This window comes from Cricetulus griseus, chromosome 5 (assembly GCF_003668045.3).
Source record: "Cricetulus griseus strain 17A/GY chromosome 5, alternate assembly CriGri-PICRH-1.0, whole genome shotgun sequence".
Classification (NCBI taxonomy): Eukaryota; Metazoa; Chordata; class Mammalia; order Rodentia; family Cricetidae; genus Cricetulus; species Cricetulus griseus.
In genome coordinates, this window is record NC_048598.1 from 190,694,915 (window position 1) to 190,718,961 (window position 24,047).

The 24,047-nt window shown below is 47.3% G+C and overlaps 2 protein-coding genes across 2 annotated transcripts; both read right to left on the bottom strand.

The window, feature by feature from the left end:
- Positions 1–324: 324 nt before the first annotated feature.
- On the bottom strand, positions 325–6,585 carry LOC100760187 (serine protease inhibitor A3N-like). The gene is made up of 4 exons (XM_035445680.1): positions 5,949–6,585; positions 3,792–4,065; positions 1,417–1,567; positions 325–525 (listed from the first exon to the last, which is right to left on the bottom strand). The coding sequence occupies exons 1-4, from the start codon at positions 6,583–6,585 to the stop codon at positions 325–327; spliced, it is 1,263 nt and encodes a 420-aa protein (XP_035301571.1).
- An 8,154-nt stretch (positions 6,586–14,739) lies between these two features.
- Positions 14,740–20,636, bottom strand: LOC118237607 (serine protease inhibitor A3N-like). Its single transcript, XM_035445651.1, has 4 exons — positions 20,000–20,636; positions 17,505–17,778; positions 16,284–16,434; positions 14,740–14,940 (listed from the first exon to the last, which is right to left on the bottom strand). The coding sequence occupies exons 1-4, from the start codon at positions 20,634–20,636 to the stop codon at positions 14,740–14,742; spliced, it is 1,263 nt and encodes a 420-aa protein (XP_035301542.1).
- Between the last annotated feature and the right edge of the window lie 3,411 nt (positions 20,637–24,047).

Consider the following 24,047-nt stretch of genomic DNA (forward strand, 5'->3'; position numbering starts at 1 on the left):
GAAAGAGCAGTAAGAGCAGAAAGAACAGCAAGAGACCTTAAGAGGATGGGACCTTTCTTTTAAAGGGGTCCTTTAGCCTGCATGCAGACTAGTACTCATGGAACCCTGGGCTGACCAGAGTACTGCCTGATTGCATTCTGCCAGGTGACAGGGACAGCCAGCATAGTGCCTGAATCCTTACACCAGTCATACAGTTAGTCAATTGTCATTGTCCAATCCAGGCATGCTTCGGTCAATCAGAGCATGGAAGCCAAAATGCACATGGAGACCCCATACAGGCTTAATCCCTGGCTCCTGGGAAGAAGCCTCACCATTTGTGAAGTTTTAGCCCCTCTTAGGATTTGTGATTTTGGCCATAAAGAGTGCTATCTGAGTGTTTGTGTCAAAGACAATCATCAGGAACGGTCTGTCTAAGTACACAGTCATTGGCAACCATTTTCTAGACCTAAAGGAGATGCTGACTCCTGTGGCGGCAGCTGCCTCTGTGCCCGTCTCTGCCACATCCAGCACAGCCTTGTGGACCACCTGTAGGAGAAAGACATCACTCACTGGAGACCAGGAGGGCAGGAGAGGAGATTCTGCTTGCACAAGCTCTCGCTCTGGGGTTTCCAAGTCTCTGCTCAGAGTGTGAGGTGAGGCATGCCCTGAGTCTGCTCAGTCTCTGAGAATCTGTGTTGCCCTCAAACCCACAACACTCTAGAGGATGGGCATAGGCAACGCCAGTCCTTACCCCACACCAGCTACTCAGGAGACCCACAGGGGACAGCCAGGATGCTGGCAGCCAGTGCAGGCTTCAGCATCCCTCTGTTGCAGCCTCCTTGGGACATACAACAGCAATGCACAGGGCATGGCTTCTCATTCCCACACTGCCATGCCCTGCTGGTACAGATCTGAGTCCAGGGCTCTGAGTGGGCACTGGACAGAACAGAACACCAGGCATGGCCAGGCTGTGCGTCTAGGAATGTAGTGTGAGGTCCTAAAACATCTCTCTCCCATTTTTAAGATTTTTTTTTATCTCAAATGCACTCATCCCTTGTGAATTCCTCTACTGCTACTGTTCTGTGTTCCTGTCAGGAGGTACTCTCCAGCTGTACAGTGAAGCAGCTGAGGCCGGAAGTGTTTTACCCTGCAGTGCATTGTGGGTGGCATCTGCAGCATAGCACAGGTTGGTTACTTTCCCACGTGAGAACTTGGGCTCCTGGGTGAGATTATGTTTAGGGGAGATGGGGGGCGGGGCGGGGTGGTCTGCATACCATCTAGCAGGAGTATCTAGGCTGTAATCCAGCTCTCCCAGGATGAGATAATCCCAGAAATGCAGGCTTTTTCACACATTCATCCCCCCCCACACACACACAGCAGGCTTTCATCAGCCACATTCAGGCCACAGTGACAACCAGCCAGTGTGTCCTACTCTACCTGAGAGACCATCAGGTTCTTGTCCCCTGTGATCCCAGACAGGTCAGCCAGTGTGGAGAAGACTTCCCTGATGCCCAGCTGTGGAAGGATGTTCTCCAGGCTGTAGTCAGTGGAGATGCAGAACTTGGGCAGATAGAGCTTGTTGATCAGCCTGAGAATAAAAGGGCATATAAGGTATATAAGGCCTCCACGTGCCATGCAATCCACCTCTCACTGGAGAGCAGCCCTCTTTCCACACATGCCTAGACCACTTCATTTGCTCTCCCTATTGCATTATTTATCCATCAGTGCCTGAGCTTGTTTACAGGGTAGGCAATGAGTCTTGGTGCCAGCTCTTCCCCTGTAGAGAATGCTTTCCTCTGAGATACACAAAATGAAGTCCTTCCCCCATGATGTGGATCCTCAGAGTTCATTTAATGATCCTTCTATTAAAAACTGAACACTGCATCAGACTCTAGCTATCATTATCCCTGGACTTTCCCTTTCTTTACTTCAATACATCTCAGCTTTCTTTCTTTCTTTCTTTCTTTCTTTCTTTCTTTCTTTCTTTCTTTCTTTCTCTCGCTCTCTCTTCCTTCCTTCCTTCTTTATTTCTTTCTCTCTCTCTTTCTGTTACTCTTTCTTTCTTTCTCCTTTCCTTCCTCTCTTCTCTCTCTCTCTCTCTCTCTCTCTCTCTCTCTCTCTCTCTTTCTCTCTCTCTGTTATTGTCAGGGGCCATGAGAGATACAGCAGGTGCTCATTAGTGTTCAACAGGCCAACCTACCAGATGGGTGATCCTTTAATAGGGAACTCCACTTGGCAAGGCCATGGAGTTTCCGGCTGTGGAAACCAGTTGCTCCCGTCTGTAATTTCTCTCATGAGTGACTTCATTTCTTCCTGAGAACTTCATTTCTTCTCTAAGAATAGCTTTGGGTATTCTCTCACTACCTGTGTGTTAATCTCATGAAAACATTCCATGGGCACATATATCTATGAGTGGTCTAGAAGATGACTTTTCATTTAGCTTTATGATTTTGACACATAGAATATATACTGGGGCTATGGACACTTAATAACCTGCTTTGTTCCTTTACTCAGACTCACTACACACAATTAGCTAACTTTTACCCTCAGAGCAAGTAACTAGACTAAAGGCCTTTGTAAATAGATCATAAGTTTGAAACCTTACAGCTATGCACAAGGTCATAGCCACAGATGTCCAACCATGGTTACAAAGAAAAGCATGCCGATTCTTCATTTGCCAGTCTACTAACAATGGATCTGTGTCTCAAAGTTGTCACTGGGCCTTGTGCCCCCACCCCATCTAGACAAGGTTTTCCTCCTTTGGCCTTGGGACCTTATGTTTCTATGACAATGACTCAGCCCCATAATCGCTTATCGTAGAAATGTTGTTGTGACCAGTGAGAAGGTAACTCTTGTAATTTCATTATCCCTTCAAGGCTCCTGTAGGAGAAGGGTTTTGAGGATGAAAGAATCTGAAAGAAGAAGCTAGGAGGAATGAGAAGTAGGATTTTTAGAGTAGGAACAGAACAATAAGAAACTGATGCTGAAAAGCTCACAGTGGAGAATACATTTTGTCTTCAAATCTTTCTAAGTCCCACACTGCTGTAAGCTTTCTTTCTGAACCCTGAGCAGTTTGAGGGGCTGGTACCCAAAGATCTCGATATATTGTTTTTCTTTTTCATTTTTCTTCAAGATGGGGGGTTTCTCTGTGTAACTCTGGCTGTCCTGAAGCAAGCTCTGTAAATCTGGCTGGCCTCAAACTCAGAGATGGACCTACTTCTACTCCTTAGTGCTAGGATTAAAGGCATGCACTGCCACCACCCAGCTTTCCCCATCTTTTAATTAATCATATAATAATTGTATTTTCATGACCATGCTCACTCTTCCTCAATCACATTATGATCTCTCAAGGTTAGAAAAACTGTGCTTTAGTCACTGATATCCACGCAGGGTCTAAATCAGAGCTGGGCACTTAGTAGGTCTTCAAGTCATCATTGCACTAATGGTGAATGAACATGTGATGATGGGAAGAGATGCCTACACAGGACAGAGCTGATGCTCAGAGATGGTATCATCTCAACCTCACTTCTCTCTGCCTTCCAAACCCATTCAAGATTCTTTGTAATTACAGCATGTTAGACACAGAGGACTCCTCAGCTCCTGCTGCAGCTGATGTCATCTTGTGAACAAGAGTAAATTCAGTCCCCAAACGACCCAGTCAGCAGAGGGAAATTCACCTCCACTCCACTTGTCCTGACTCACTCTCCAATCGTTTCACAGGATATGAGTGAGACTCTGAGGTACAGGGACATTAGGCCTCAGGCCAACAGCAAGATGGGGAGCCACCAGCTCTGGTTCCTGTGGACACGTACCTGGGCTTCAGGGAGTCCTTCCATCTCCTCAGGGTCTCTGGCTGCAAGCTGGCTTCCAGCTGCTGCATCTTGCCCTCGTCAGGGAGGATGAACAGGGCGCTGGCATTGCCTGTGTACTTCAGCTCCACCACTGAGCAGGACAGCTCCTCATCCCGGAAGTAGGGTGTGGTCAGGTCCTCAATGTTCATCATGGGCACCATCACAGTCGTTTTATTGTCCAAGTGAAACTCGGATTCGAATGTATCAAGAGGGTCAAAGGCCATCTCCCATTTTCCTAAAGATGGAGGTCATCAGATAGTAACATCGCCTGAGAGCCCCATCTCCATCCCATTTGTATCCAGAATCTAAGTTATGACAACAATCAACCCTTCTTTAACAGCACAGTGTGTCCCCTCAGGGGTGGCAAATCTTTAGGAAAATGGAAGACAGCCTTTGACCCTCTTGACACATTTGAATCCGAGTTCCACTTGGACAAGAAGAAGACTGTGAAGGATTGGAAAAAGAAACTTGTTAGGTGGACAAATTCCTAGAGATGAGAGGAGACTCCAAGCTTGGTTTGGAAAGGGAACTTGAAACCACAGCCCAGCTACTTGAGTCCTGAATAACAGTCAGGGTTCTGGGCATGGGGTGGGGAAGGGAGAGATGAGGATGACAGTGGTGGACTGAAGCCTGGAGAGAGTTGGGATCCTGTCTTGCTCAGGAGGAATCATGTCTGGAAGGCAATGTCTTTGGGACAGGTTTTAGGGGAAACAGGACTAGAGAGACAGAACTCGCCCACACCATGAGCAGTCCATGGTCCCATAGATTGGGGACTAATATGTGAGTTGCATGTCTTCAGTTCACACATGGGCCATGGCCACCTCCACAAAGCACAGATATCCCATTCAGGCTTATCCCAGATTCCTAGGTTATGTCCCCATTACCAACCCACTCTGCAGGACTTGGTACTGAAGCAATTGCTTGGGCTCAGGATCCTGCAGTCTAAACATGCATCCCTACCTCACAGCCAAGCAGCCTTGGAGCTTGGGTCCTGATGCTAGAGAGCCATGCCCTTCAGTCTCTACCTTCAGGCCATCACTGTGCTTCCAGCATTCCCAGCCCACAGCAGCTCTGCAGCCATTCTGTCCTCATGTCCTGTGTCCTCCTTTCTTTATTCTTTACCTGTCCATGGCCACCTTGATTTTTTTGTCCATGGTTTCAGAACCTGCTTTTCCTCTACCTTGGACTTTCCTTAATCCAGCCCCAGATCTATCCCAGCTCTGATTACATCATGACTTCTGTCAGGCACCAGGCTCTTGGCTGTCACCTTGCTCCCTGATTTCTATCAGGAAGAGTATTGAGGGTGTGGTCTCTGGATGTCCCCTACTAACCTTACCCATACATCCCCAGCTGAGTCTCTCAACTCTCTTGCACCCAACTCTTATCAGCCTTGCTGTCACCGGAGTGTGGCTGGGCATTCTGACCTTCAAGCTGCTGAGATAGCAATTTTACAAAAGCAAATTTCCAGGAAGCAGCCATACACTAAACACAGAACACTGCCTGGCTGACACTTCCCTCTCATTGATCTCTTCTCCAGAATCCTGGTTTTCACTGCAGGTCCAGCTCATTTCTGAAATGGTTCAAGGGAGGGGTCCTGCATAGGAATTACCACCCATAGGGCTCTTGAATACTTATAAGTCAAGTGTGCTACTTTCCCCTTTAAGTTCAGGCAGCCAGACTCCTTAGGTTAAGAAGTCCCCAGCCCACCTGGACCCTCCTAGAGACAGAGGCTCTCCAGCAGGGATAGACACCTTCTATAGGAGCACATTAGAAAAGCTGGGGTGGGCAGACTGAGGGACCCTGTCTCTGAAGGGAGAAACCACAGCTTCTGCACACTCAGGTAAGACTGGGCACACAAGCTATGCATTCTGTTAGTCAGGAAGTTTAAGTCACAGCCAAATTTAGTCCCCTTAGAGTAGAGCTAAGGATTCATTTCCAACATGTACAAGGAACCACAAATATATATATCAAAGCAGAAGTAAGGCCTGCTGGTAATAAGAAGGTAGGCACCCATGTATCCAAGGCCATGAGCCCCTCCTTTCCAGTGGTCAGCATAAGGTATACAACGTACCCAGCCAACATCCTTTCCATCCACCCTGAAATAGTGGCCATCCTCACCTTTAAAGAAGATGTAATTCACCAGCACCATCACTGTCTGAATATCCAGGTCTGAAATCAGTTCCTTGATCTTCCCCTGGGTCTGTTTGCTCACATAGTCATTGATGAGCTTTTTGGTCTCATGAGGCTGCTGGAAGTCAGCCAAGGAGGCCTCCGCCTGGTACAGGGCCCTTGCCTTCTCCTTGAACTCTGCCAGGATCCGCAGATGCTTTTCAACAAATATGGCGCTGCCTGTGCTGATCTGCACCTGGTCCTCTGGCTGGCTGAGCATGTGGAGGAGGTGCCCAAATCCCCTGTGGATGTCTGCCTCAGGGGTCTCTGTGAGATTGAACTTGAGACCTTCCAGAATCTCTTCCATGGTGTTGCTGCTTGCTCCCAGGGACAGGAAGGCCAAGGCAAATGAGATGCTGAATGGGGAGAAGACGATGTTTTTATCTGGATTCTTCAAAGCCAGCTCCTTGTAGAGGCTGAAGGCAAAGTCAGTGTTCATGGAGGCCAGGGTTAGACTGTCCACCTTTGTCCCATTTTTCCAATCTTCCTGAAATTCAGTGTTCCTTCCCAATGAGCTGTCTTGTTGGCAGAGGACAGCAGGGTAGATTCCCACCATCAAGAGCCCCAGAGTTACAAGGAGGGCCATCTTCTCTGATCTGTAAAGCAAAGATCATTTGAGTCTGGGGTGGCCCGGTGTGTCCTGACCATGTCCTTGTCCTTTCACAGGGCTGCATTGCTGCCCCTGGATGCCTCCTTGACCATGCATGGGAGGTGCTTTGGCCACTCAGATCAGACCCACATCATGGGCTCCCTGTTGTCATCATGGGAGGAAGTGCTGTTGCAGTAGCCAGTTCTCCTTACACAGAAGCAAGATCCAAAGAGGCTCCTGGACACGCCAGGTTCACAGAGCAAGCCAGGAGAGAAGTAAAAGGATGGGCACAGCCCTGTGTGATCAGAATGTCTCTCTCCTTCTCTCTGCAGAAGGATTCATTAGAAGGCTGTGATTCCTCTTACTTTGGGCACAACCACACCACCACAGAACTTAGGTACCTTGGAGCAGAAGTAGCACAGGCCCTGACCTGGCCTCTTGGTGACAAGTCTGGGAAATCGTAAGGCCCTTGACTGAATCTGGTGCATGAAGCTGGGCTTGGGGAGGAGTAATTGAGAGGCATCCCTGGTGATGTCTGGTGCAGTGCCAAATTATTGGTACCCTCTTAAAACACGTGGTGGAAGGACAAACAGGACAAGGTCCTTTCATCCCTGCCAGGGACCCACATGGTGGTTTGCACCTCAGGCTTGGAAAGCCTCCTGGTAGGAAGAAAGGTGGGTGGTGTTTATCTCTGACACCTGGAGCAGAGTTTGTTTTGGCTCTTGGGATGGCTGTTTGGTAAGAAGCAAATGGGTGGAAATCTATCGGAAGCCTGGTGAGTATCCCAGGGTACCTTATTGGTGAGTGTCTGGCTTATTATGGGGTTAAATGGGGTTTCGATGTAGGGAATGTCTAGAGGCCCATCTCTTCCATACACCCCTGGAGTGGGGGCCATGTGTATCCTAAAGGACTTCAGCTGAAGGTTTGCGATTATGGTAAATACGAGCACCCACCTTTACCCTCTGTCCATTTGTTCAGGTGTCCAAAGGTGACAGTGGTTGGTAAATGAGTGAGAGGGAGAGGAAGAAGAGGGGGGAGAGGACAACAAGGGGTGGAGAAATTTAGAAAGAGTGGGAAAATGGATGGAAAGAAAGGAACAGGTAGATAGAAGGAAGGCGGGGTAAGGAAAGGAGGAAGGAGGGGCCCAAGGGATGGTGGATTGGAAGAGGAGCATAGAATGGCATACAGGGAATTGAGGGAGCAGAGGAGGAAGTGTTGGAGCTAAGCCACTTGTACCCAGGGCTGTCACATGCCTGCAGAGGAGCCAAGGACTTTGGCTGCCTTTACTCAGTGTTTACTTTTAGCCTGCTGCCACCATTTCTTTGGCAAAGCACTGAACCATATGTCGTGCTGGTTTGTTTCCAGAGGAAAGGGGCTGCTCACTGTGTGCAGCAGGAGACCAGGCTCAGTGGCTCAGCTAGTGCCTTCTTCCTTCCCTAGTTGAGGGTGAATCCACTCTGCTAGGCCAAGGGATCTACAAGGGAAGAGTGCTCCTGACCCTCAGCTGTAAACATGGCAGGGCTGCCACCTCCCCCAGAGGGACTCTGCATCAGTCCTGTGTCAAAATGGGTCCAACAGCAGCACACAGACTAGTTAATACTTCCTGTTATTAACAGGAAGTGGATGGTCAGAAGGAGCAGGCTCCATTCACTCTCCAGGAGCATAGCCCATGGTACCCTTATCTTCCATAGACATGAAGACCCAGACTGGAGAGAAGATTTTCATGCAACCCAGAATTGTCCCCTGAATACAACCAGGAACAGCTCCTCCCACACTAAGACTCCAGGTCATCACACCAGTACCACTCAGTCCTTGGAAGGCTCCTTTTTTTCCCCCCACAGTGGGTAGGAATCCTAGCATTACCTGCAGAGCTGATTCCGCCGCCGCCAGTGTCTTTCACCGCTGAGTCCTGATGTTCCTGGTTGCTACCTGCCTTTCGTGATTTTCTCCCCACTGCAACTGATGTCTATTTATCCCCACCAGTGACTCCTCCCTCTTCTTAGGAAATGCTGGCACATACAAGCTGTGCTCTATGCTCATCCTGGAAATGGGCAGACAGGATGATTTCTTGTAACGTGGATTTAGAGGCTCATGCTAGCTGAACCACCTCTTGATGTGAAAATGCCCAGATGGGTTCTGAACAATCCTCCTGGATCTCCGGGGACTATCTTCTGTTTATCAAATGCAGATGCAAAGTCAGAGGTAAAAACTGTCTAGGTGGAAAGGGGGAGAGTTATAAGCAAAACAAGTGTGCATGACCGTTCTCTACTTCTCATCAAGTAGTGCTATGGCTAGCATTTGTCCTGTGCTTTCTAAGTCCCTTAGAAAAGAACACAACAACTCTCTGTCCATGACCCCCATTCTTTAGGGAGGCTCACACATTAATAAACACATGCCTCAATGTTGACAGAATCCCACCTGCTCCTGTGTAACCGTCCTGTCTGGCAGCAATGGGCATGTTTGCAATAGAGACTTGCTTTCCTTCTTGGGCTATCAGACTTCTGAAGGGAATCTTCCTTGTCTTTTGGTGAAGGAAAACCCCTGAAAGGAATCTGTGTCTGTGGAGCCTGGCTGGCTGATCTGAGTGCAGTACTGTATAGAGATGGGGACATTGCAGGACAGAGCCTAATTACCTTCACCTGGGCTAAGTGCTGCCTCTCTCTGGAACAGCCATGTCTGCTCCCTCTGTGTCAGAACTAAACCTTGTGACAATAGAGTCTATTAACTTATAGACAATCAGCTTCAATCCAATAGCTAAGGATGTCAGCAGATAACATCTTGAGCCTGTAGAGAGGCCCCCATCTTGAAGCACCTGCCTCTCTGAGGTTCCCACCCCTGCATTTTAAACTTACCTTGATTTGTGACATTCTTTTTTTCTTTTTAAAAAGATTTTATTTATTTATTATGTATACAACATTCTGCCTCCATTTATATCTGCACACCAGAAGAGGACACCAGATTTCATAACGGATGGTTGTGAGCCATCATGTGTTTGCTGGGAATTGAACTCAGGATGACAGCTGTGGGGTTTGTGTCAACAGTGGGGCTAGACATTCAGCAGGCAGGGGTCAGGTCCCATTTTCTGTCCCCAAAATGGAGGTGCTGGTCCTAACAAGGAGAATTTTAGCTATCTCAACTGAAGCCTAAATGCAGGGCTCTGTGTACCAGAGAAGCAGATCACCCATGGTGCATTTCTGTTTGCCAGGAGACATGCCAGCCTTCCCAGAAATGTTAGCAACCTCAGGCAAGGTCACCCAGCTCCCCTTCAGTCCAGACAGAGTGAATCAGCTCTAAGATCCCTACCCTGCTCTCATAGAAATTCTGCTTTCTTTTCTGCCATTTTGCCCCTCCAGGGACTCAATCGAGTCTTTAAACTTCCCTCTGAAACATCACAAGCCAGGCCTCCATCCTCTGACAGCTCTCCACATTCTTGTCTTCCAGTTCCCACAGAACATATAGCACTGACATCCCAACACTCAGGGGCTTTTCTAGCCCAAAGTTCCAAAGTCCTTCCACAATCCTCCCCAAACCCTAGTGGGTCTGTCATAGCTATACCCCACCACGCTGGTACCATCTTGTCTTACTTAGGGTTTTCTAAGGCTGTGACAGAACACTGTTACCAAAAAGCAAGATCAGAAGGAAAAGGTATATTTTTCTTTTTCCTCCACATTGCTACCTTGCTGTTCATCATTGAATAGACTTAGGAGAGGAACTAAACAGAACCCGAGACAGAGCTGATGCAGAGGTCCTGGAGGGATGCTGCTTACTGATTTGCTTGCTCTGACTTGCTCCGTTTTCTTTCCTATAGAACCACCAGTACAGGAATGCAACCAGCCACAATGAGCTGGGCCCTCCTTCTTCAGTAAATAATTAAGAAATTTCCTTAGAGCCAGATCTTATGGAAGCATATTCTAAAAAAATGTTTCCTTCTTTGATTTAATGATTTGTTTGTGTGCTAAGTTGACATAGACCACCCAGCACATGGCCCATGAACAAAGTGGTCATGGAGATAGAGATGAGGGTTATGTATGGGTTTGACCACGTTTACCACCAGTCAGCAAGGCTGACCTGGCTTTATCTGCCACTGAGTGCCAGACCTGCCAGCAGCAGAGCTCAACACTGAACCCCAGAAATGGCATCATTTTTCTATATAACTAGGCAGTCACCTGATGGAGAGTTGACCACATCATATCACTTCTTTGTCTAAAAAGAAATAGTTTGTCCTTACTGGATGTGGTGGTTTTCCCTAGTGACTCAAGCCGTTGAATGCTTTGCCCACAGGGAATGGCACTATTAGGAGGTGTGTCTTATTGCAGTAGGTGTGGCATGGTTGGAGAAAGTGTTTTAGTTCATTTTTGCTGCCTGCAGATCAAGATGTAGAAATCTCAGCTCCTGTCCAGCACAGTGTCTGCCTGCCTGTTGCCATGCTTTTCTGCCATGATGATAATGGACTAAACCTCTGAACTTTAAGCAAAGACCAATGAAATGTTTTCCTTTGTAAGAGTTGCTGTGGTCCTGGTGTCTCTTCAAAGCAGTAGAGTCTCAGTCTAAGACCCTGGAGCAGATACTTATTCTGGTTATGGATTTACCTTTCCTGCACGGACTGCTTCTGTCAAAACCATCATCATGAACTTATAGCACACCTAATCAACCATCATGTTATTCCACATGGTACTGCTTCTGATCAAGGAACTCACTTCAGAGCTTGAGAAGTAAGATTCCACTGATCCTACCATGTCCCCCACCACCCTGAAGCAGCTGACCTTTGAAGACACAGTTACAGTGCTAATTATGCAAAAACAGTCTGGAGGACTGTGGCAGCATTCTCCAGAAGGCGATGCTTGCATAAAATCATTGTCCAAAATATGGTATGGTTTCTCCTGTAACCAGAACCCCAGGTCCAAGAGTGAGGAGATGAAGAGGGAAGGGTTCTACACACAGTCACCATTAGTGATCCAACTGAAGAGTTTTGATTGCTATTCCCATGACATAAATTTTGCTGGCCTAGAAATTTTGGTTCTAGAGGCTGGATTGCCTCTGCCATGAGATAAAACATTCTACTTAACTGAAAACTCAGACCTCTACCTAGCCACTTTGGGTTTCTAATAGCTTTTATCCAACAGTCTAAGAATGGAATAACTGAGATAAGTGGAATGATTGGTCCAGATAACCAAACAGGATTGAATTTCTTCTCCATAGTGTAGGGAAGAAAGATTATGTCTGGAGTTCATGTGATCATTTAGAACATCTCTTTCTGTTATCATGTCCTGACATTACAGTCAAGGGAAACTATAACAATCTAGTCCAGACAGTATGACAAAGGGCATGAAGGCATGGGTCACTTCTCTAGGAAAGAAGAAAGAACAGGTGAGGTGCTTGTTGATTGTGCAGGAAATACAGAGTAGGTGGTGGAGTAACATAGTTATAAATACAAGTGAATGCTCTGTGACCAGTTCCAGAAATGAGGGTTATAACTAACATGAGTGTTTCTGTCATTTTTTGTTAAGAATGTGTTTGTAAACATATTTGTGTTTTCTTTCCTCAATTTCTTTATCATGCAATGTAACATCAATTCAGAGAATACAAGTGGATGTAATATTCAATTTAGACATACTAAAATAATGACTCTCCACTGCCTATTATAAAATTAATAATGCATTTGTGGTCAGATAAAGCATAGTTATGTCATTAGGTATAATTTTGACATGTTAAATATATACTGTACAATAAATATATGCAGTTGTACATGTGATAGTTAAAACATGCAAGACATAGCTAAGACCTGCTTATTGTTTCCAATGAGAAATTAAGCATCAATTAAGGAGACATATTGTCAAGGTGACAAGGGGTGGATTTGTGATTGTCAACTTGACTCCATCTGGAGTTAAGTAAAACTCAAGCATCAGGCAATTCCTGCCAGGAAATGTTTCTTAAATAATAATTTGAAATAGGGAGAGACACATTTACTCTGGATCTTTTGAGGTGGGAAGGCCCACCTTTAATAAAGGCCACACTTTCTTCTGGCAACCTATAAGTACATGAAAGAGGAATGCTTGTTCTCTCTGCCTGTTGCTCTCACTGGCAAGTCCACTCCTTCACTGGTATCAAAGCCTATTCCCTCAGGATCCCAGGATACGCTGAAAATCAGGTAAGACATTTATCATTGTACACTGACTAACTACTGCCTTTTTGGACTTTTGTTTGGTAGACAGCCATTGTTGGAGTAATTGGACCCCAGTGTGTAAGCCATTGCCACAAATCTCTTTCTCTATATAGAGATTCTTCTTATAACTTTTGTTCTCTATAAAACCCCAACAGGTGAAACTTAGTGGCCCATTCACTTTACATGTTCAGTGATAAAAGGGTATTTATGGGGACAAAGTCATAACCCAAAATAATTTATTTCCATAAAACAATGCTGCACTCTGCATGATCATGAGGTTTTCATCAATGAGCCATGTAGACTCTTCAATGCAGTGGTGACGTTTCTGTGAGAGTGTCAGTTATCACTAGTACCTCATGGATAGAATGTGGGCAGCAAATAGGTAGGGCAACATAGGCTTGACTTATGAAACTACAGATTCGCCATTCCCTCCTACTACCTGTTTTTTTTGTTGTTGTTAAGTATTACTTTAAGAAATAGAATCATGCTTTGTAGGGAAGCGTTATAGTTTGAATGTGTTTCTGGACTCTAAGATTCTCCATGACCACCCAACCCCAACCCAAATTCACTGTGGTCCACTCTTGTCTTCTACCCAGGCACTAAATCAGTTGATCCTTGATCTGAAAAACCCATTTTCCTCTCAGATGTGGCCTGATGTTCTCTGAAACTGCCATAGTACAATCCCACATTTGCCCAGAGCAGTTCTGTCTTATAGACACCCAGAGTTACCAGGGTACCAAGACAGGAACAGTGGTTCACCTATGCAGAGTTCTCTATGGTTCCCAGTCATTTGAGGGTCCTCACAGGGCCAGGCTCTTTGCCATCCAAGGACTGTTTGCCCTTTTCCTAAGCCCACTGTGACCACACTCTCATCCTCCTCTGACCTCAGCACAAAGGTCTCATGATTCCCACACTCATGTGGGTTTTCTCTGTGACGCATCCTGAGCCTTGTTTTATGATCTACCTGCCACCACTATGGTGATGCCTTGGGCACAAATCTCCAGTTTTGTGTAGACTGTTCCTCGGGCATCAGAACACTTGAAGAACATTGTGCCAGTCAAAATGTCTAGCCATGAATCATGGAAAAATGACTAAGCTTTTTGGTGCTTAGTTTCCTCATCCAAAAGGGAATGATGATACCATAAGTTGAGAGGTCCATCACACAAGTCATAGATTTTGAGTGACAATCTCTACTACCCTGTTGTCACTAGAGGCCATGCCCCTGCCAACAGGAGCTGAGTGAAACTGCCTGACCACTTTCCACGCAGTTGTATTTATTGATCCTTTGCTTCAAACCTGCAGTTTGGGTTAGGTAGGAGGAGTTCTTCTGTTGTGTGTGTGTGATCATTAGGAAACTAGGGAAACGCTCCTCTACCCTAAGGAGATGTAGAAGGGAGAAAGGAGCCGATCTGACAAACAGGCTCCATGCAGCTGCAAGAATGAAGGCCCCAACACTGTGCCAGATGTGGGAAGGGTGAGGAGCACCTGACGGGACAGTGAATGGAAGAGAAAAAGGGGGGCAAGAACTAGGTACCAAGTGTTCCCCAGATGCTAGGAATAGACACAGGGTAGCAGGTTCCCTTCTGTGTCCAGGGGCTGAGAGACACATGGTTCACCTGTAAGTTTGCATAATTCCATGAGAGCTGTGGAAGCTGAAGGCAGGCATAGCAAAAACCTAGATAGGGTTGAGCCTACCTGCCAGGGACCAGGCATATGGGTAGAGGCAGATAAAGAAGTGGCAGAAGGGAAGGGCCACAAAGACAGATTTCAGCTTCAGGAACATGAGCTAGTGCTGCCAAGAGGGCTGGGAGACTGACACTGACTGTCCACAGGCCATTGTGTATGTGGTAGTCATACGGTTAGTCACTGTTATTGTTCAATCCAGGCATGCCACAGACAATCCGAGCATGGAAGCAAACATGCAGACAGATCCTCCCATATAGGTTTGATCCTGGCTCCTGAGAAGAAGTCTCAACACTTGGAAAGTTTTAGTTTTGCTTGGGATTTGTGATTTTGGCCATAAAGAGTAGAGTCTGAGTGTTTGTGTCAGAGATAATCATCAGGAATGGCCTGTTGAAATGCATTTTCAGAGGGTTCAAAATCAGAGCCGATCCCAACTTCAAGACTCCTGTGGCGGCAGCTGCCTCTGTGCCCGTCTCTGCCACATCCAGCACAGCCTTGTGGACCACCTGTAGGAGAAAGACATCACTCACTGGAGACCAGGAGGGCAGGAGAGGAGATTCTGCTGGTGTAATTGTTTGTTCCTTGCACGAGCTCTCACCCTGGGGTTTCCAAGTCTCTGCTCAGGGTGTGAGGTAAGGCATGCCCTGCGTCTGCTCAGTCTCTGAGAATCTGTGTTGCCCTCAAACCCTCGACACTCTAGAGGATGGGTATAGGCAACGCCAGTCCTTACTCAACACCAGCTTCTCAGGAGAGCCACAGGGGACAGCCAGGGTGCTGGCAGCCAGTGCAGGCTTCAGCATCCCTCCTGCTGCAGCCTCCTTGGGACATACAACAGCAATGCACAGGGCATGGCTTCTCATTCCCACACTGCCATGCCCTGCTGGTACAGATCTGAGCCCAGGGCTCTGAGTGGGGACTGGACAGGACACCAGGCATGGCCAGGCTGTGTGTTTAGGAAAGTAGTGTGAAGTCCTAACACATCTCTCTCCTATTCTTAAGCTTTTTATCTCGAGTGCATTCATCCCTTGTTATTTCCTTTACTGGTGATGTTCTGTGTAACTGTCATGAAGTACTAGGCCAGCTGCGCAGTGAAGAAGCCGAGTCTGGAAGTGTTTTTTCCTGCAGTGCATTGTGGGTGGCATCCTCACTACCGTACAAGTTGGTGCTCATGATAGTTGAAGACCAAGCACAGGCTCTTTCCCATCCAGGTTCCTGGGTGAGGATGTATTCAGGGGGTAAAGGAATGTCTGGCTGTATGGTATCCAACAGGACTATTTAGATTGTAATCCCGATCTCTCAGGGGGAGGGAATCTCGGAAATGCAGGCTTTCTCACACATTTACCATCCCCCCTCCCAACTGGCCTTCACCATGCACATTCAGGCACCAATGACAACCACCCAGTATGTCTTGTGTAAGGAGTCAGGCATTATGCTGGCCTGCCTCCATCCCCTGGCAGAAAGCATTCAGGCAGTACCCTGGTCAGCACAGGTGCTAAGGACCCCTTTCAAAGAAAGTCTCCCACCCACTTATGCTATCTTTCTGGATCCTTTCTTTGCAGCTGTCTTTCTGCTCTCCCTTTCTTCTCTCTCTTTCCCTCTCTCTCCATTCTCTCTTTCCCTTTCTCTTTTCTGTTGTTCCCCTGGGGCAGACAGGACTTTTCCTGTCTCCCTCTTCTCTCGTGTCCTCTCTGTGTCTTGTGTCTCTTTTCTCCCCCCCTTCCTTTCTAACAAACTTCTCACTTAAGCTCTCTTTGCCTGGCATGTTTGTCCACCACATTGTCATTCACCCCTGCCTGCCATGGAATCCACCACAATACCCAGCGTGCTTTTTCCTAACATCTTGGCTTACCTTAGAGACTCTCACGTCCTTGTCTCCTGTGATTCCAGACAGGTCAGCCTGTGTGGAGAAGACTTCCCTGATGCCCAGCTGTGAAAGGATGCCCTCCAGGCTGTAGTCAGTGGAGGTGGAGAACTTGGGCAGGTAGAGCTCATTGATCCTCCTGAGAATGACAAAGAGAAAGGACAGAGTCACTGCACTGTGTTCCCCTCAAACCACAGCATAGCTGGGCACCTCTTCCCAGACAGTGCTCTCGGCAGAGAGAAGCCCTCTATCAATCTGTGCACACATCGCATGGCTTTCCTCTCCCTAATGCATTAATTACCCATCAGTGCCTGAGGGTGTTCACATGGGCAGGCAATGAGTCTTGGTGCCAGCTCTTCCTCTGAGATGCACAAAATGTAGTCCTTTCCCTGTCATGTGGACCCCAGACTTCATCTAATGATCCTTCTATTTGAAATTCACACTGCATCAGACTCCCACTTTCCTTTTCCTTGAAAATTCCCTTTCTTAATCTTTTTTTTTTTTTTTTTTTTTTTTGGTTTTTCAAGACACGATCTCTCTGTGTAGCTTTGGAACCTGTCCTGGCACTCGCTCTGGAGACCAGGCTGGCCTCGAACTCACAGATCTGCCTGCCTCTACCTCCCGAGTGCTGGGATTAAAGGTGTGCGCCACCAACGCCGGGCATCTTTCCTAATCTTACCCCTTCTCACCTTTTCACAAACCAGACACTGATTCGTTACATTTGTTTCCCCACTCTCTCTCAATTACAAGATGAGCCCACAAGGGTGAGAAATTTTGTGCTTGAGTCTCTGATATGCTGTCAAGATCTAAGTCAGAACTTCGCAAACAGTAGGTGGTGAATGAATGAGTGTGAGGGGAAGAGATGGCTACACAGGGCAGAGCTGATGCTCAGAGCTGATATCATCTCAACCTCACTCCCCTCTGCCTTCCAAACCCATTCAAGATTCCTTGTAATTACAGCCTGTCAGACACAGAAGACTCCTCAGCTCTTGCTCTAGCTGGCGTCATCTTGTGAACAACAAAAATGACAGTAAAACAGGCCCAAAACTATTGAGTCAGCAGAGGGAAATTCACCGCCACATCACCTGCCCCTTGTGACACTCTCATCATTACACTGAGTGCTAGTGATACTCAGAGGTACAGGAACATTGGGCCTCCGGCCGACAGCAGGATGGGGAGCCACCAACACTGGTTCCTGTGAATATGCACCTGGGTCTCAGAGAGTCCCTCCATTTCTTCAGGGTCTCTGGCTGTAAGCTGTCTTCCAGCTGCTGCATCCTGCCTTGGTCAGGGAGGATGAACAGGGCGCTGGCATTGCCTCTGTACTTCAGCTCCACCACATAGGACGACAATTCCTCATCCCGGAAACAGAGTGTGGTCAGGTCCTTATGATTCATCATGGGCACCTTCACAGACCTCTTGTTGTCCAAGTAGAAGTTAGACTCAAATGTGAAATCAGGGTCAAAGGGCGCCTTCCATTTCCCTAAATGTGAAGCAGTTCGTCAGATGGTAATATCACCCGAGAGACCCCACCTCCACCCCATTTCTGCCCAGCTTCTGAGTCTTGACAGTAGTCAATCCATCTTCAACAGCACAGTTTCTCTTACTGGTTGCATGATACAGATTAGAAAAAACTTGGCAGATGTAGAACTATGAATGAGAAGTGATCCAAGGACTTTGTTTGGAAAGGGGAACTCAAAATCAAAGTGTCCCTATGTGAGATATCTGAAAAACAGCCAGGGATCTACAGGTGGCTGTGTAACCGTGAGATGAGAGTGACCCTGCTGCACTGGAGCCTGGGGAGCGTTGGCGTCCATTCTTCCTCAAGTCTAGAAGGCAATGTCTTGTGGGACAGGTTTTAGGAGAAACAGGACAAGAGAGACTGTGTTCCCCCACACCATGATCTGTAGATGGTGCCCTTCACTGTGAACCTCCTGATGGAAGGCAGAACCTAGAGCAATGAGTGGATTTGTACTGAAGCTCAAGAGAGCTTCAGCTTCCAGAAGCTGGGTTACCAGTGCCCATAGTTGTTTGGCTAAGACATAGGTAATGAGCCCTCATTCCCAATGGGCTATATTCACCTTGATTAATCAGAGACATCCTACTGAGACTTGTCCCATGTCCCAAGTTCATGTAACTATCTGCAGCACACTCTGGAGGACTTGGAACTTTGACAATTTATTGGGCTCATGATCCAGTAGCATAAACATACATCCCCACCTCACAGCCAAGCAGCCTTGGAGCTTGGGTCCTGTGGCCAGCAGAGAGGGCCGCATTCTGCAGTCTAATCCCGCAGTCATTACTCTGCCCCCCCTTCAGAGCACAGCTTCTCTGGGGCCATCCTGGACTTCTGTCCTCCTATCCTACTCTGTCCATGGCCAATTGTGTTCTGTCTATAGTCTCAGAGCCTGGCCTCCTCTGCTCTAGACTATCCACAGTCCAGACTCCCAAATCCAACTCCCGATCTAGTCGCATCAAGATTTTTATCAAGCATCATTTTGTAAACTGTTGCCTCCCTCCTTGGTCTATCAGGCAGGGTTTTGTGGGTGTGAGCACTGGATGTCTTCCCACTAAGCATACCCACAGCAATTCTAGCCTAGTCTCCCAACTCTCCTGCCCAAAACCTCAGACTCCCTGTCCCAGGAATGTTCTTTCAGCAGTATGACCCTGCAGGCTACAGGGCTACTAAAATTTCATGAAACATCCAGCCACTAGACACAGAACACTGCCTGGCTGACACTTTTCCTCCCACTAATGGCTTCTTTTCAGCCCTTGCTTTTCCATGTCCAGTTCCAGGATTGCAGAAAAGCCTCATGGGAGAGGTCCTGAACAGAAGCTGCTCACAGGGCACTTCAATTATTGTCAGCCATGCTGTTTTCCCCTCACAAGTGGGGTAGCCAGGCTCTTTAGATCAAGAAGTCCTCACACCACCTGTATCCTCTTAAAGATGGAGGTTCTCTAGAGATGATTTGTAGGAGCACATTAGAAATAATGTAGTGGCCTGAATTTGGGACTTCTTATGTGGTATTTTCAATGCAATCGGCGCCCATAAGTTCACAGGGAGTGGAATTATTAGGAGGCGTGCCTTTGTTAGAGTAGGTGTGCTTATTGGAGGATGTGTGTTACTGTGGAGCCAGGCTTTGAGGGCTCATAAATACTGAAGGTACTGGCCTGAGTCTCAGACTACCTCCTGTTGCCTGCAAGATATAGGACTCTCAGATACCTCCACGGTGCCATGTTGGCCTGCATACTGCCAGTCCCACCATGATGACAATGGACTGAACCTCTGAACTTTAAGAGAGCCATCCTAATTAAATGTTTTCTTTCAATAGAGTTGCTGTGTTCATGGGGTCTCTTCACAGCAATAGGACACTAAGACACTGTTTCTGCAGGGAGAAACCATGGCTTCTGTATACTCAGGTAGGCCTGAACACCTGAGCTATGCATTCTGCTAGTCAGTAAGTTTAAATCACAGCCAAATTCAGCCCTCTTAAATTGAGAGCTAAGTTATATTGTGGAGTAAGTACCAGGAACCACAGCTATATCCAGAAGATCCATAAGAATAAGTAGGGTCTGCTAGTAATAGCAAGTTAGGCACCCATGTCTACAAGGCCACAAGCACCTTATTTCAAGTGGTCAGTGTAAAGAAACAAGGTACCCAGTCAACATCTTTTCCCTCCATGCCCGACCAGGGCCATCCTCACCTTTAAAATAGATGTAATTCACCAACACCATTAATGCACTGTCATCCAGGTCTGAGATCAGTTCCTTGATCTTCCCATGGGTCTGTTTGCTCACATAATCATTGATGAGCTTCTTGGCCTCATGAGGCTGCTGGAAGTCAGTCGAGGAGGCCTCGGCCTGGTACAGGGCCCTTGCCTTCTCCTTGAACTCTGCCAGGATTGGTAGGCGCTTTTCAACAAATATGGAACTGCCTGTGCTGATCTGCACCTGGTCCCCTGGCTGGCTGAGCATGTGGAGGAGGTGCCCAAAGCCCCTTTGGATGTCTGCCTCAGGGGTCTCTGTGAGATTGAACTTGAGACCTCTCAGAATCTCTTTCAGGGTGTTGCTGCTTGCTCCCAGGGACAGGACAGCCAAGGCAAATGAGATGCTGAACGGGGAGAAGACGATGTTTTTATCTGGATTCTTCAAAGCCAGCTCCTTGTAGAGGCTGAAGGCAAAGTCAGTGTTGATGGAGGCCAGGGTTAGACTGTCCACTTGTGTCCCATTATTTTGGTCTTTCTGGACTTTGGTTTCCTTTCCCAATGTGCCATCTGGTTGGCAGAGGACAGCAGGGCAGAACATAGCCACCAAAAGAACAAAAGCTACACAGAGGGCCATCTTCTCTGTTCTCTAGGTTGAAAAGAAAGCTCTTTTAAGTCTGGGAAGGCCAGGTGGTGCCCTGACCATATTCTAGTCCTTCATTGTGTCCTTGCTCTGCTGCCATTTTCTGCTGCCTTTGTGACCTTCCTTAGGAGGTGCTCTGGGCACTCAAATGGCATTGCTAGACCCCATGCACCCAGGTACCCTGGAGGAAGTGATGCTCTGGTAGCCAATTTTCCTAATAGAGAATCAGGATCCATGGAGATGAAGGGACATGCCAGGTCACAATGTAAGGAAGAGAAGGACCTGGGCGTGGGCAAAAGCCTTGAGAAATCGTAACTCCTTCTTTCCTTTTCTGGCTTTGCATAAGGACGCATTAGACATCAGGGAATTCTCTTAGTTTGCACTTGTGACCAACCCACCATCACCAATTCCAGTCAGGACTCAGTGAAGGACCTTTGAATTAGGTCAGTAGCAAATGGCTCACCCCAACCTCCAGATGACATGTCCATGGCTTCTCACTGCCCTGGGCTGCATCTGGTTCATGTTTCTGGACATGGGATGGGCTAATTGAAAGAAATCACTGCACACATCTGTTGTAGTCCCTAAACCATGGCATCCCTGAGAACTGGCATTTGAAGGGCACATAGGAGGTCGTTCTTTAAGCTCTCCAGGATTTCACATGGTGGTTTGTATCTCAGGCTAGGGAGGCTTCCTGGCAGGAAGAAAATGAATGGTGTCCCAGTCTCTGCTGCCTGGGTCATACTCATTACTCATTTTGACTGTCAGTGGTGGTAGCAAGCAAATGGGTCAACCTCTCTGGACAGCCTGTTGAGTGGTTTAGGTTATGCTATTAGTAAAAGTGTTTGGCTTATTATGGGCATTGTGGGTGTTTTTAGGGAATTTACACACACTTCTGGAGTGGGGGGGGCACATGCATCCGAAAAGACCATATTTGAAAGCCTGTGATCATCTGTGCACTCTGTAGGTGAGTTCAGAGGAGAACGTAGACAGTAGAGGAAAGGATGGTGGGGAAGATGGATAGGGAGAAGAGACGACAAGGTGGGGATCGGTTGCAGGGGTGAGAAAGTGGAAGGAGGGGGCAGGAGGCTCTGAGCAGGGAGCGAGGGGGATCAGGTGAGGGAGCCAAAGGGAAGGTGGAGGGAGAGGGACCAGGGACTTCAGCCTCTTTTACCCTGTGTTTACTGTCAGACTGATACATCCGTTTCCTTGGAAAAAACTTTCAATTATATTATACTTCAAAATTATTTCCACAGAAAACAAGCTAGTCTGTTTGTGCCGGAGACCTGGCTCAGTGGCTGAGTGAATGTCTTCTTTTCCTCGATAGGAGTGGTGGAGCCTCTATTCTTAGCCATACGATCTGCTGGGGAATTGGGGTTCCTGACACCAAGGCATTTTTTTCTACTGTAAGCACAGAGGGGGCTGCCACCTCCCCCAAAGTGACTCTGTAACGTTCCTGCCTCCCCCTAGCTATGACAGCAGCACCCAGGCTAGACAATGTCTCAATACTTTCTCCCTATTCACTCTCCAGGAGCATAGCCCATGGCACCCACACCTTCCATAGACATGAAGCCTCAGTGCCTCAGAAACATTTTCTCTCCACCCCCCCAAATCAAGACCCTAGGTCATCACCATTACCATAGTCCTGCAAAGGCTCCTTTGTCCCTGGAGAGAAAAAACCTGCAGAGCTGATGCCGCTGGCAGTGTCTGCGTTAGGTGAGTCCAGTAGTTCGGGGTTGCTGCCACCTGGGTTGCTGTTCTCCCACTGCACACTGATGTCTATTTATCCCCACCAGGGACACCTCCAATGTCTTAGAAAATGCTGGCAAGGTGTTCTCTGTGCTTAGACTGTAAGTAGGAAGACAGGATCATTTCTGGTAACATGAATTTAGAAACTCTAGCAGCAGAAACACCTGTCGCTGTGTTCCAATCAATAAGGCAGGTGCAGCTGGATTTTGAGGTTATGGCTTCTGTTTCTCCTATGGTTCAAAGATCAACATGGAACCAGGGAGTAGTCAGAGCAAAAGGTAAACCCCACCTGCATCTGTGTAAACTGTCCTGTCTGGCGGCAATGGGCATATTCGCAATAGAGACTTGCTCTCACCTCTTTGACTATCAGACTTCTGAAGGGAAGCTGCCTTGCCTGGCATTGAAAGAAAATCCCTGAAAGCAATCTGTCTGCAGAGCCTGGCTCTGAGCCTGAATTGCAGTACTGTATAGAGATGGGGACATTGCAGGACCGAGGCTAATTACCTTCTCCTGAGCTAAGTGCTGCCTCTCTGGAACAGCCATGTTTGCCGCCCTCTGTGTCAGAACTAAACCTTGTGACAATAGAGTCTATTAACTTATAGACAACCTGCTTCAATCCAATAGCTAAGGATGCCAGCAGATAGCATCTTGAGCCTGTAGAGAGGCCCCCATCTTGATGCACCTGCCCTCTGAGGTTCCCACCTCTACATTTTAAATTTGCCTTGATGTGTGACTTCCTTTCTCTTGTAAATCTATAAAGTTTTTGTGAAATTGCTTCCACATTAGAACATGTTTGGGTGACCTAAACCAGTGTTCTTGGACCACAGTCACTCACAAAGGCTCTTGTAAAGCATCTTTATTCCCTCAAGATGACAGCTGTGGTGTTTGTGGCAACAGTGGGGTTAGAGACACAGTAGGCAGAGTCAGGTCTCAAGCTGCTGTCCCAAAATGGAGGTGCTGGTGCTAACAAGAAGGATTTTGGTCGAGTAAACGGAAGTTTAAATACAGGTCTCTATTTACCAGAGAAGCAGATCATCCATGGTATATTTTCATTTGCCAGGAGCCATGCTAACCTCCCCACAAATATCTGCTACCTTACCAAGGGCACACAGCTCCCCTTCAATCCAGACAGACTGAATCAACTCAAAGATGCCATTTAAAATCTGTTGTCTTTTTTTTTTTTTTTTTGATATTTTGATTCTTCTTTCTGCTCTCCGAGGGAGAGAAAACTTGACAGTTTGATCCCTAATAAATCTTTTTCTCCCACTGCAGTCACCTAATTTGATGAATTTTACTCTTTCCTGGCTTATAATTGGTGCTGAAACCAAGGAAAACTGGGCACCTTTCCAAGGGCTCTGTCTTCCCTAACTGAAGTGATGATTTTTAACACTCTCAGTGAGGATAACTTGCTTCTGCTGGCTCCCCCCCCCACCATGTTCTACTCCAAATTTTGGAGTCTGCCTTGCCAATTAGTTCTCTACTCTACTGTGCTGGCTAAATTTATGTCAGCTTGACACAAACTGTTGATGTCTGAGGGAATCTCAATTGAGAAAATACCGCCAAGTATTGGGGTCTGAGGCCCAGCCTGTAGAGCATTTTCTTAATTAGTGATTGATGGGGAGAGCCCAGCCCATGGTTGGTGGTACCATTCCTGGGCTG